General features: G+C 37.5%; 1 protein-coding gene across 1 annotated transcript in view; it reads left to right on the top strand.

Annotated features, from left to right (window-relative positions):
• Window positions 1-12,342, top strand: part of LOC138742842 (organic cation/carnitine transporter 2-like) — a 55,763-nt gene extending 43,421 nt beyond the window's left edge. Inside the window, exons 5-9 of the mRNA XM_069897765.1 lie at window positions 27-153; window positions 1,398-1,501; window positions 2,335-2,549; window positions 11,615-11,797; window positions 12,203-12,342. Coding sequence (XP_069753866.1) covers window positions 27-153; window positions 1,398-1,501; window positions 2,335-2,549; window positions 11,615-11,797; window positions 12,203-12,342 — 769 coding nt within the window. The remainder of the gene's footprint in view (window positions 1-26; window positions 154-1,397; window positions 1,502-2,334; window positions 2,550-11,614; window positions 11,798-12,202) is intronic.
• The last annotated feature ends 2,541 nt before the right edge of the window (window positions 12,343-14,883 follow it).

Here is a 14,883-nt window from a genome sequence, read left to right on the forward strand (position 1 = left end):
TCCTAAAATAGCACTTTTAATTTCAGGTTTATTCCTGAATCTCCACGCTGGCTGATGTTAAACGGAAAGTCAAAGGAGGCTGAAGAAGTATTTCGATATATTGCAAAGAAAAATAGAGTCATAGTTCCAGATGTCCTCTTCAGTGATCTTGAGGTATGGGCCTCAGTATTTCGGCATACTGTGTGGTCATTCAGCTCTTTAATATAGACATCCTTTTTGTGATATTCCTCTTTTTGCTAAAGTATGGTTCCATTGTGCACTCTATAGATGGGTATGAAAGAATGCAAAATGATACAGGTCAGTTCCAGTTATGGGTAGAGAAACAATAGGCAGAGTTTAAAATATTTTCTATGGTTTATGTTTCATGAAAGCAGGAGGTGTTGTACTTTGGAATGTCAAAAGTAAGAGGAAAGTTTACAGTAAATGGCAAGACTGTTAAAAACATTAATGTCCAGAGGTATGTGGGGATTGAGGTCCATAATTCCTGGAGAGTGTCATGACAGGGTGGCAAAGAAGATGTGTGGCATCCTTGCCTAAATTAGACAGGGCAATGAATTAAAAAAATAGGTTACATTACAGCTATGTAAAAATTTGGTTCAGCCACTTTGGAAAACTATGTCCAATTCTGGTCACCAATTCCAATCACAATGATTTGGAGGTGTTAGAGGGCGTGATTTCTGAGGAGAGATTGGATAGACTTAGATTATTTTCTCTGGAGCATCAGAGGATTATGGGGTTGTGATAGTACAGATTCTATCACCAAGGCGTATATGTATAGATTGTAGTGTAGGATGATTGTGATTGGCTGAGAGCATAGCCACGTTTACTGGCAGGTCTTAAAGGGTTGCTCCTAGCCAGACTAGATTATTCTGGACTGGTCGACCTACATGTGATACGCTCCAGACTTCTAATTAATAAAAGCCTTGTTTGGAATCAACAAGCCTTTGATTCTTTCGACGCATTCTACAGGGGTGACCTGATAAGTGTTTATAAAATCATGAAATACATTAATACGGTGGACAATCAGAAACTCTTCCCCAGGGTAAAGGTGTCACACATGAGAGGACAGAGGCAATTTCAGGGAGATGTGCAGGGCCGAATTTATACAGAGCAGTGTGTGCCTGGAATAGGCTGCCAGGAGGTACAATAAAATCATTTGAGGGGATTCTAGATATACACTCAAGTGCAAAGGAAATGGATGGATATCTATTAGGTGAAAGTAGTGGAATGTTACTTTGCTTTGGACATTACGTGTGGCACAGACAAATGACCAAAGGGACTGTTCTATTTTTTAAAGTTTTCATGATAATTAATGCCAATTTAAACCGACAGTGAAAGATCATAATAATAATTTATATTAATCTAGAAGAACACTGCATTTATTTTTATCATTCCAGCTTGAAAATATGAAGACTAAAAGGACACAGTCTCATAGTATGATTATTCATTTGGCAAAAACTCGTAACATTCAAATTATCACAAGCATCAGCATTACTTTGTGGTGAGTATTTCATCGAATCAAAGCTCAGTGGGAGGCCACTTGTTTCACGACATCTACAATGGTCCTTTATATCCCCGGCATAATTTTTATCCATATCTCTGCAATTCATAATCGCTCGTCTTCATTTTGCTGCTCATTCTTTTGCCAATCATCATGAATCTATACCTTCATTAATTTAACGATCTCACATGGGTAATCATTGGTTAAGATAACCCCACAGCCCATCATCGCAGATCAATTTGTCACTGAACAGAACAACAACAGCAATTTTGATCATCGATTTGCCACATGGTGCTGTTTTCTTGATTGAAAGTGCCACCATTTCAGTGACTATTGATTCTCATAGGGTTTGAATTACAACACCGCTGGCCCATTTAGCAGGCATTTTAAAGCCTGTATGGAGCCACTGACATGAGGATCAGATGGTTGAAACCTTCTCATATGGATAAACAATGCTTTTATCTGAAGTTAAATAAGAAAATCTGCAGGTGCTGTGATTGTAGTTTAATGCACAAAAATCCTGGAGAAACTCAGGAGGGCAAAATTCTAGGTTGGTATTTTGATTTGTCAAGTCTTACTAATTATAATGCAGAGCATTTGACCCTTAATGATGATAACATTGCGGTTCCTCACTGAAGTATTGTCATTTCTGAAAGGTTAACTGGCCATCTCGCCACCTTGTGTACACTTTCAAATATTTGGCAATAATTTGTGAACCAGATTTGTGTCTGCTTTCTGTTGGGAGATGGTAGATGTAATGTCAAAATCGAATACAGTGAGTTAATGAAGGAAAGTTTGAGATAATTCTTTAAAAGTTTTATCACTTGTTACAGGATGATTATTAATATTGGATACTACGGCCTGTCATTGAACACTCCCAATCTTCATGGCAACGACTATTTGAACTGTTTCTTCTCTGCTGTCCTTGAAGTTCCTGCCTACATAGCATCCTGGCTTTTCCTTCGGAGGTTACCACGCAGGTTCACCCTTTCAGGCACACTTCTTCTGGCTGGAGCTGTCCTTTTACTCATCCAGTTCATCCCTTCAGGTACATTATTTTTTGAGTCCTGTGAAAATAATTGTCATCTGATTTTTGTCAAATGTTTCAAAGAGACTTTCATGGTTTACCCAAGTACATGATTTATCAAACCTTAAAGGGATTTTAACATCCTACTGCATAGCTCCATAAACTATTACAATATCCATGATCTTAAGTCCTTTCTTGATTGAAAGGGGGAGGAGTGGCATTGCTGGTCATGGAAAATATCACAGCTGTGCTCAGGCAGGACAGAACAGAGAGCTTGTCTACTGAGGCTATATGGGTGGAACTGAGGAACGGGAAAGGTATGAACACACTCATGGGTTTCTATTATAGACTGCACCATAGTGCAAATTGAAGGAGCAAATCTGTAGAGAGTTAGCAGACAGTTGCAGGAAACATAAAGTTGTGATAGCAGAAAGTGTTAACTTTCCACATATTGACTGGGACTCCCATATTGTACTAGGGCTGGATGGCTTAGAGATTGTCAAATGTGTTCAGGGAAGTTCTCTATATCAATATAGGGAGGAACCAACTAGAGAGAGTGGAATAGTGGATCTCCTATTGGGGAATGAGGCAGGACTGGTGACAGAAGTATGTGAAGGGGAATATTTTGGTTCCAGTAATCATAATGCCATTAGTTTTACGTTAATTATGAAGATGGACAGGTCTGGGCCTTGGGTAGAGATTCTAAATTGGAGAAAGGTCAATGTTGAAGAAATGAGAAAGCATTAGAATACATGAATTGGAAGATGTTGATTTCTGGAAATGATGTGCTAAGTAAGTTGAAATTTTGAGAGTACAGATTTGGAATGTTTCTATTAGGATTAAAGGCAAAGTATACACGCATCAGGAGCCTTGGTTTTCAAGGGAAATTGGGGATCTGGTTTGAAAGGTGGATAACAAGTATAGGGAGCCATTGTGGTACTTGAGGAGCATAAAAAGGCAAGGAAAAACAAAAACTAAATCAGGAAGACTAAAAGAAGACATGATGTTTCTTTGGCAGACAATTTGAAAGAAAATCCTAAGGGTTTTGTCCTGGGTAAACTTGTACCTCTCACTTTGTTCATTTTAGATTGGTCACAGTATTTGAGCTACCCAAAGAAAATAGACACACAAACCAAGAGCAGTTCAGTTTATACAAATCTTTATTACAAATTCAAAAGCTGATTTCAAACTACCATATGCAAGCCCTTCCCAACTATACTTATCAACACTTGGACTGGTCCCAACTGCCGAAGCGAGGCAACGACTGCACACTTGTAGTAGGTTGTCGGGGCGCTGGTAGCAGCTTCTCCACCTCCCCCGACTGCGAAGTAGGCTGGACTCTAGAAGTTCTTCTCCTTGCTGAGAGATGTTGCCACCTCTTGGAGACTTTCAAACTTCAGCAGCGGGACCATGGCTTATATTACCCAAAAACTGCTTACCCAAGCACCTGTTCCCAGCACAGCAAGAAATATAAGCGAGCAAGCTAGCATGCTAGGCTTCTATCGAATAACGTAATTTTCAGCTTATCACTTTGAATGCAATGGTTTATTTTGCATCAAGGCTAGGCCTCTGACAGTCTGTGACCAAAACAAGCAGGAAGATTAAATGTTCTTGGTGCACAAATGTCCTTTCATCAGATAACTGCATCTCTGGCCCCTCGGTGGAATTTAGCTTATGTCTGCTGATTCTAAAACACAAGCAGGTTCTCAGCCTTGCAGAAGCAAAGGCTGCAAAAGTAAAAAAAAACATGGTTTAAATCTTCCATTACAGGTTTCTACAGGTATATTAAGAACAAATGGATAGCAAGGGACAAATTTGATCTTGAAAATCAGAGTGGTTGGCTATGATGGAATCAGAGAAACAGGGGAGATCTTAAATGGCTTTATTTTGCATCAATATTTACTCAGGAAACTGGCACAGAGTCTAAAATAAGTAAGGAAAACAAGAATTAAGGTCATAGAACCTATACAGATTAAAGAGGAGGAGTTTCTGAGGAGTCACGTGATGGAGTAGTGGCCAGTCGGGAAAACCAGCCCTCTCTAGGAAAATAGGAAAAAACTTAGGAAAAAGCAAAGCATAACAAAAATAAAATATAAGAAATAGAAGAGAAAGATACAGAGAAGAGAAAGAAGATGGTTTCCAAGAAGGAGAAAGTAAAAACAACTGGAAAAAAATAAGTAGAAAACTCACCGGAGAAGAAAGAAGAAGGCTTACCTGCAAGAAGGAAAAGGACGCTGTGGTGGCGAGGAGCACCCGACCCTCGAGATCAGTGCCTTCCCTGCGAGATCACAACTCACCAGCCGATGGACTGCAAAAATGGCTATCGGAGTTAAACAAAAGTGCGCAGTGCGCAATCAAAGGAGGGAGAAGAAAATGGTGGGAGGTGGGCTCAGCAGAGGAGCGGGCTGCCACAGAGCGAACCGCTGAGGGATGCCCGACAACAGGGCACTCAGCTGGAGGATGAGGAAGGCAGCAGAAGAGGGAGCAATGAAACAGGCATGGAGATAGACAGAGGGATGACAGAGAAGAAGATCAACGTCAGGAACCACAACAGACGAGCAGCCCAGGAGGGGAGGACCAGCAACAAGAGGCCCAGCAAGAAGAGGCCCAACAAAAAGATACAAGCAGCTCATCAGGAAAAACAGAAGAGACACAGACAGAAAGAAGAGAAGAAGAAGACACAAACACAGGTACAGACACAGAAGAAGACCAAGATTTTCACAGAGAACAATAAGGTAAAACCGATGGACAAAGAGAAATAAAAGGTAAAACTGATGAAAAAAATACATGGATAAAGTTTTTTTTGAAGAACAAATTAGACCACTAAAAGAATAGTTATCATTAGAATTTAATGCAATTAAAAGGAAAATGAAAAGAACAGAAGATAAAATGCAAAGGTTAGAACTGGTAATGACAGAAATAGGGAAAAGAGTAGAGAATGTGGAAGAGCGGGAAACGACTGTTGAAATGGAAGTAAATGACTTAAAAGAAAAATTGAAAGAAAGTGACAAAAAATTAAACAGATACAAGAGTTGTTATCTCAGAAGGAGGGTGAAGAAGGCATAGACATGAAGGAATTTATAAAAGGATGGATCCCGAAGGTCCTGGGAATGACAGAAATGCAGGAAGAAATGAAAATAGAAAGAGCACACAGAGCATTAGCTCTGAAACCACAGACACATCAAAAACCAAGATCCCTCTTAGTAAAATTTTTGAGATCCACGACAAGAGAAAATATACTGGAATGGGCAAGGAATAAAGTTAGAGAAGATAATAAACCATTGGAGTACAAGAGTCATAAAGTATTTTTTTACCCAGACATAAGTTTTGAACTCTTAAAGAGGAGGAAGGAGTTTAATACAGCAAAATCAATTTTATAGAAAAACGGTTACAAATTCATGTTAAGACATCCAGCTGTGCTTAAAATATTTATACCTGGGGAATAAAACGGACTGTTCTTGGATCCAGAGAAATCGCAAGAATTTGCAAAACATTTGCAGGACAGGAGAAGATATGAAGAAATGTAACAAGAATGAAAAACTGTGATATAGTATATATATAAAGATGTAAAAACAATGTATATGTAAAGAACTAAAGAGGGAAAAGAGAAGGGAAGGAAGGGAGTAAGGGGGGAAAAAAGAAGAGAGAGCTTTGTTATATGTGTTTAAAAAGTGTTTTCTGGAGAGGGCTGGGTAGAGGGGGAATAACCGTCACTGTAAAATCAGTTGACGCTGCGAACAAGATCGCAATCCAAAGGAAAAAGGGAGTTGTGGTTACCCAGCAAGGGATATAGGGCAACTCAGAGAGGGGGGGAAACTTTTGGGGTTAAGGTATTAGTGGATGTGGGAACTACGGGGGTACTTTATGTCTTACATGTGTTGTCGTACATTAAGTGTAATAAGAGAAAACTAAGAGATGAAAATGGGAAAAAGGGGGATGGAGGTGGCGAAGAGGTGGAAAAGAGGTGTGAATAAGATATAAGATGCCCATGTTGAACCATATGACTATAAACATTAATGGAATACATAACCAAATTAAAAGGAAGAGGCTACTAAAGTTATTGAAGAAGGAAAAAATAGATATAGCATTTGTGCAGGAAACGCATCTAACTGAAGTGGAACATAACAAACTAAAGAGAGACTGGGTAGGACATGTAATGGCAGAACAAGCTAAAAGAACTGTATTGCCATCAAGGAAAATGGACAAACAAATTACATATAATCCAATAGAGATTAATGAGAACTTTAAGGAATTTTATGAACAATTATACCAAACTGAGAACGAGGGGAAAGATGATAAAATAGAAGAGGTTTTGGCTAAAATTGAACTGCCGAAATTGCAAGAAGAGGAACAAAATAAACTAATAAAACCATTTGAAATAGAGGAAGTACAGGATATATTAAAAAAGCTGCCGAACAATAAAACACCAGGAGAGGATGGATTTCTAATAGAGTTATTAATTCCTCCTCTGCTGGAAGTAATGAACCAGATAGAAGAAACACAAAACTTGCCAGATTCATGTAAGACAGCAATAATTACAGTAATATTAAAGAATCCATTAACACCTGCATCATATAGACCAATATCTCTACTTAACTCAGACTATAAGATAATAGCAAAATTATTAGCAAACAGATTGGCCAATGGTGTATCAAAAATAGTAAAACAAGATCAAACTGGATTTATTAAGAAAAGACGAACAGTAAACTTATTAACTTATTAACAGTAAACTTATTAATCTAATCCATGCAGTTCAAGGAAATAAGAAACCAACAGTGGCTGTTGCTCTCGACTCAGAAAAAGCCTTTGACAGAATTGAGTGGAACTACTTATTTACTTATTTAAAGTATACTTATTCAAAGTATTACAGAAGTTCAATCTACCAGAAAAATATATAAATTGGATTAAAGGATTATATAATGGAGCATTGGTGAAGTTAGCAGTAGATGGATATGTATCGAGTCTCTTTAAATTAAGTAGGTCAACTAGACAGGGATGTCCACTATCCCCCTCATTGTTCGCCTTAGCAATAGAACCTTTGGCAGAAATGATCAGAATAGAAAATAAAATAAAAGGGATAAAAATAAAGGAGGAGTATAAAATCAGTTTATTTGCAGATGACATCATAGTATACCGAACAGAACCAAAGGTATTAGTAAAAGAATTACATAACAAATTGAAGAAATATGGAGAAATATCAGGGTACAAGATCAATGCAAATAAAAATGAAGTGATGCCAATGAGTAAAACAGACTATACAGAATTTTAAAAAGAATCACCATTTAAATGGCAAACACAAGCAATCTGATACCTAGGGATTAGGTTAGATAATAACTTAAGCCACTTGTACAAATTAAATTATCAGCCACTAATAAAAAAATTGCAGGAAGACTTAGAACATTGGAAAGAATTTCCGCTAACGTTGATAGGGAGGGTAAACTGCATTAAAATGAACGTGTTCCCAAGGATACAATACTTATTTCAAACGTTACCAATTCCTTTAACAGAAAAAATTCTTTAATGAACTAAAGAGGATTAGATAAGTTAGCAGAGAGGTATAATCAAGGAGGTTTGCAGTTATCAAATTTTAGAAATTATTATAGAGCTGCACAATTAAGGTTTTTATCAGATTTTTACCAGACAAGGGAAAAACCAGACTGGACTAAGATAGAACCAGATAAAATAGGGTAGAAGGTACTGGAACATATACATTATAAGTGGGATGAAAAGCTAGTGCAATATAAAAACTCACTAGTACTCCATCATTTACTTAATATATGGAAGAAGATCCACTTAGAAAGGAAAAAAACAAATGACCAAATACCAAAATTATTATTGATGCAAAATCCGCTAATCCCTTTTACAATAGACAACCTTTCCTTTAGAGAATGGGAGAGAAAAGGAATCAAAAGAATAGAAAATTGTTTTTTAGGAAATAATTTATTAACATTTGAACTGTTGAAGTACAAATATGGAAAACCCCATGGTACAATGTTTGCATATCATCAGTTGAAAGCTTATTTAAAGGATAAATTGGGAAACAGCTTGAGATTACTTGAAGGAAGCAGTTTTGAATATGTGATTACAGACACAATGATAATTAAAAGATTTATAATGAACATGTACATTAAGCTGCAAGATATGGAAAATGAAATAAACTATAAACCTAAGCAGAAGTGGGAAAAGGATCTAAACATAAAGATAAAAAATGAAGTTTGGGAAAAGTTATGTTCTGGAACTATGAAGAATACAATAAACACAAGGTTACACATGATACAGTATAATTGGTTACACAGGGTATATATTACTCCTCAAATTTTTTTTTAATGGGATTCAACATTATCGGATATATGTTTTCACTGTAAGAAGGAAATGGGAACAATATTACATGCAACTTGGGCATGTACGAAAGTGAATATGTTTTGGGAAGAACTAAATCAGATACTAAATCTTTGGCTTGGCTTCGCGGACGAAGATTTATGGAGGGGGTAAATGTCCACGTCAGCTGCAGGCTCGTTTGTGGCTGACAAGTCTGATGCGGGACAGGCAGACACAGTTGCAGGGGAAAATTGGTTGGTTGGGGTTGGGTGTTGGGTTTTTCCTCCTTTGTCTTTTGTCAGTGAGGTGGGCTCTGCGGTCTTCTTCAACGGAGGTTGCTGCCCACCGAACTGTGAGGCGCCAAGATGTACGGTTTGAGGCGATATCAGCCCACTGGCGGTGGTCAATGTGGCAGGCACCAAGAGATTTCTTTAGGCAGTCCTTGTACCTCTTCTTTCGTGCACCTCTGTCACAGTGGCCAGTGGCGAGCTCGCCATAATACAAAAAATAACATACCATAAAAAGCAGAGATATTTCTTTTAAGTAACATTAAGCCTCAAATTGGACAAAGTGCAAAAAAAAAATTCATTATGATAGCCTTAGTGATAGCAAAACAATATAAAATGTCAACTTTAAAAATGGAAGAGAGCATGAGTATACAGCTGTGGTACATGGAAATGAATAAATGTATTCCATTAGAAAATAATAACATATATTTTTAAAAATAAAGTTACAATGTTTGAACAAATTTGGGAACCATACATGGAACATATCAGAGAGAGCTTGCCTACGACCTCCATCCCCCTAAAATGAGAATGAAAATGATAAGAAGACAAAACGACTCGATTCAGTGTGTAATAAATAGATGATGCATTTTCCTTGTTTATTTTACTTTGTGTGAAGATATTGTTTTATGGTTTTATTGTATTGTATATGTTGAATATTTATGGGTTTTGGAGGGGGTGGGTAGAGGGGAGGGAGGGAAAGAGGGAAAAAAGGGAGAAAAGACCACTGTGTAAATTTAATGAGAAATATTTGTACATATTTTGGTTGATATGGTTCATAGTGTGAAAAATAAAAAATTATAATAAAAAAAGAGTTTCTTATTGTCTTAAATAAGGGTGGATAAATCTTCAGTGCCTGAGAAGATATTCCCTTGGACCTTGAAGGAGACTAGTGTAGAAATTGCAGGGGCAATTTAAAATGCCCTTAGCCACAGCTATGGTGCTGGAGGATTAGAAAGTAGCTAATGATGTTCTTTTGTTTAACAAAAGTTCCATAAGTAATCCTAGAAATTGTTGTAAATCACAAAAATCTGGAGACACTGTGGTTGAAGTATAAACACAAAATGCTGGAGCAGCTCAACAGGTCAAACAGTGTCCTTCATGTAACAAAGGTAAAGATACAGAACTGATAGTTCTATCTTGAGCCCTTCATCAAGGAGAGATTTGATAGAGGTATTTCAAATGATGAGGGGTCTAGACAGAATAAGTATAGGTAGACTCTTTCCACTGAGATTAAGTGAAATTCAAACTCGAGTCCATGGGTTAACCATGAAAGGGGAAGGTTTCAATGGAATATTAGGGGGGGATATCTCTACACAGTGAGTGGTGCCAGTATGAAATGAGGTGCTGGCTAAAGTGGTGAATGCAGGCTCAATTTTAATTTTTAAGAATTTGGACAGGAATATGGATTAGTGGGGTATGGTGGGCTATGGTTGAGTGCAAATCAATGTGACTAGGGAATATAATAGTTGTGCATGGACTAAAATGGCCAAAGAGAAAGTAGGAGCATTAACATGATTTCTTCATGATGACTTTCATGTATTGGGTCCAGCAAAGGTCCTTGGAAGTAGTAATTCCCAGGCATTTACATTTGCTCACTGTTCCCCAATGATTACTGGGTCATACACCTTTTTGATGACATTGAGTGTGAGGTTATTGTTAGTACACCATTCAGCCAAGTTTTAAATCTTCCTCTTGAATGCTGACTCATTGCCCTCTTTTGTACAACCCACTAACATGGTGTCGTCAGAAAATTTGTAGATGGTGTTATTGTCATACACAGTCAGAGGCTTAAAGTGAGTACAGCAGGGGTCTATTAAAGCAGCGCTGTGGTCCCCAATACTGACGGAGATTGTGGAGGAGGTGTTCTTACCAATCCTCACTGATTGTGGTCTTGCGGTGAGGAAATCCAGGATTCAATTACACAATGGTGTGTTGAAGCCCAGATCTTGGCATTTGCTGATCAGTTTTGAGGGGATAAGGGTGTTGAATGCTGAACTATAGTCGATAAAGAGCATCCTGGTCTTGGTGAATGCGGTTTGCTCTCCAGCTGTTCCAGAGCCAGTGAAATGGCATCTGCTGTAGGCAAATTAGAACTGATCCATGTCACTGCTCAGACAGGGGCTGATATACTTAAAAATGCTTCACCAATATGCACGTGAGTGCTGCTGATCAGTAGTCATTTAGACACGCTCTTCTTACTACACATAAGATTGAGGCCTGTTTGAAACAGCTGGGTACCACACCCTACCAAATTAAGATGTTAAAGTTATCCATGAATACATTGGTCATTTGGTCAGAACAGGCTTTCAGCAAGTCACCCAATATCTTCATGGTAATTTTCCAAAGAGGAGCTCCGCGATACATCCTGATTTATGGCGGAAGCAGATATACAGAAAATCTGCCACCTGTGGGCAGATGACAGGATGACAGACAAGTACATAGAAATAAATCCAAGTTTATGATTGTTTCTGGTTTATTTAGATATTTCAATACTTACCACTGTGCTGGCGCTGAGTGGAAAACTTGCCACCACATGTGGCTATGCCATGATTTATGTCTACACCGCTGAACTGTATCCAACAGCAGTACGAAACACAGGCGTGGGAATTAGTTCAATGGCTGCCAGGATTGGCAGCATCATCTCACCTTATATTTTTTACCTTGGTAAGATAATCGTTTGATTTGATGTACATAGATGCAACAGAAATATTTTCTGGGATTCTGGTGGTGTCCCAAATCACAAACAATTCAAAATCCTTTTTTTTTTTGGTGCAAATTGAGATAAATAAGGCAAATATGCAAAATAAAATCATTCCTTCCGTTATCTTCTATTATTTCTACCTTTTCATTTTTTGAGAACAAGAATTTAGCCATTTAGTGAAATAATTAGCATGGTGAAGATTTACAAAATTACTGGGGAGTGTTGAAAATTAACTTGAAAATTACATTATGGTGTGCCTGTAATAAGGGTGTTGATAAACTATAAGAAGTGAGATGTGGAATGTTTAATACTCCATGTTGAGGTTTAGAACTTTATCCTACTACAAAAATGTCTTGCTTTTTCCACAGGTGCTTATCATGAGTTTTTGCCTTATACTCTATTAGGAAGTTTTGTAGCATTATCAGGAATTCTAATGTTGTTACTGCCTGAAACATTCAATCACCCTCTCCCAGACACCATTGAACAGATGCAAACTATCAAGAGGTAAGTTAGAATTATGTTACTTTTTTCTATCATTCATCTGTGTTCAGGAAAGTTCCCTTTATCAATTTCACAGCAACAGTTTCTGCCTTGGATCCTGGAGAAACCCAGCATTGCAGTATCTCCATCAGGCAACAACACCATTTCTTTCCGCTTCTTCCAATCTACCTCATCTACAGCCTCCAGGTTGTTAATTCTGGCTTGATAAACCCTGACTCTGTTCTCCCACACAATCAAGCAGAGGTTTCTTCCATCTCCAGTTTTTTTTTAATGATTAATACTTACACTTTTCACCTAATAAGTTAACATTGATTTTTCTGATGAACTTTTGCAGTTTCAAAGTTTACTTTCTGTCTTTGATGTGCACCATATTTGGTGAATGGAACCCTTTCTTATTGTAATGTCTTTATTTGTTGACATGACCCACGATACTTATGAAATAATGCCAATCAAGAGTGATATATATGCCTCTATCCATCCAAGGAATGTGTGAAAAATGTTTCAGTTAACGTTTATTCTTTTTCACAACAATTTTTTTATTTGATTGCAGATTCAGATGTCGAGGTATGCACAAAAATCACGTCCACGTTTATAAGAAAAGAAAGTTGAACATTGCCGTGATTGATGGGAAGAAAATTAAACCAGTAACTGACCTGCAGCAGAACAAAATTGGATAATCAATCATTTTTCTCAGCTTATATTACATTGTAATCTATTACAGTAATGTAAAAATACAACTAAAAACTCTAATACCACTGATCTATACTGAATAATCACAGTCCTGATGACCTGATCTCAGCCCCATTGTAGATGTTGCCTGACCCACTGAGTTCTTCCAGCAGAGCTTTTACTGCATGATTTATATTTATTTCACTTTCACAATTTTACAACAGAAACCTACTCATAATTTTGGGCAGAAATACATCATCAGGTTATTTTGATATTAACACAATTAATCTAAGGAGCATGCCAATTATTCAGAGGCCTATCACTTACATTAAATCTTTTTTAAAAATGCTAAGGGTAACTACTTCATACAGAAGATGTTTGGATATAAGGGAATGAGCTTCCAGAAGAGGCTGCAAGTATAATATATATTCCAGAGACCTGACAGCCATGGCTTGTCCCTGACAGTTAGTCTTCCAACATCACAAACATTTCTACGACTGATTCCACCTGCATTGAATTCGCCCATCGTTATTGAATGAAGATCTACCGGGACCAATGCCTGAAGAGGGCGCACAAAATCAGTGAACCGGTGCAGACTTGAAAGGCCAACATGGCCTGTTTCCGCACTGTACATGGTTATAGATATATATAGATATATATATATCTATATATATCTATATATATAGAAGACAATCGGATAGGTGAATGGATAGGAAGGTTCAGTGAGATATGGGCCAAAAGCAGGCACACGTGACCAGCTTGGGTAGACATATTAGTTGGCATGGATGAGTTAGGCTCAAGGGTCAGTTTTCATGCTTTGTAGCTCAATGACCATTGCTATTAATAAACAAATTGTGATGGACCTGGGGTGTCCTGATGCAAATTGACGGGATGAGGTCTCCTTATATCAGCTTGTCCCAATCCCTCCCAAGATAGGTGCATAAATTGACACCATCACAGAGGTAAGGAATCTTAGAGCAGTCGCACCACCCATTAATTATGTATGATCTGGAAGAGTATTTTTGTTACTCTGGATCTCAAAAAAAACAGTGAGCAAGTTAATATCAACCCTTTTCTCTTATGACCTTATTCAGTGAATGCCTTGCATATACTTCAACCCAAAAAGGCACTCATGTTCCTAAGATGTTATAAAGGGAGATTTGAGCACTTAACATTCAAACATGTTGGCTGATATGAAAGAGATAATAAGGATCCCAATCCTCACTGGAGAACATTGCCATCTTAATGCTACCAACAGAGGTGAAAATTGACCCATACAAATTATATTTTCACTCTAGTTTATCCTCAGAGAGAGGATTTTTACAATGCACCAAACAATTTCAGTTGATAGTGTTTGGTATTGGTGAAAAAGTTGCTCCTCCTCCACTCCATCAGTTGAAATCCCAATTCTCTCTGCTGAAATAAAATGGGGAATATATCATTATGTCAAATACCAGGAGAAAAGATCTAAAAAAAAAAGCATTGTAAATTAGGACACATACTTCATAGTACCAGGGAAAAAAATGAGTAAAGGTTGAGAAACAAATATCTGGAAGTGAATGTAAATGGTAAGATATGTTTGGAACTTCCATCTAGTACAAGTTATAATTGATTATTCCTGCATTGATGTGTGATTGATTGATTGAAAATGTATATGTTGATGATGTTCAGTTAAGTGGCTATTTTTACTGAAATTAATCAGGTTGATTTTATTTGTTTTATTTATTAGCATGGTTATTAAATTTATCTTCAGAGACCATTGTGTTTTTATTTGTAAGTATTTATTATTTATTATTTTTGTGCATCATTTGATGTGGCCTCGTTCAGGGGCCATTTTACAAAGAAAGGGATAAAAAGAAAGGAAAGGAAATCCCCTCAG

Source organism: Narcine bancroftii, chromosome 9, assembly GCF_036971445.1.
Source record: "Narcine bancroftii isolate sNarBan1 chromosome 9, sNarBan1.hap1, whole genome shotgun sequence".
In the NCBI taxonomy this organism is placed as follows: Eukaryota; Metazoa; Chordata; class Chondrichthyes; order Torpediniformes; family Narcinidae; genus Narcine; species Narcine bancroftii.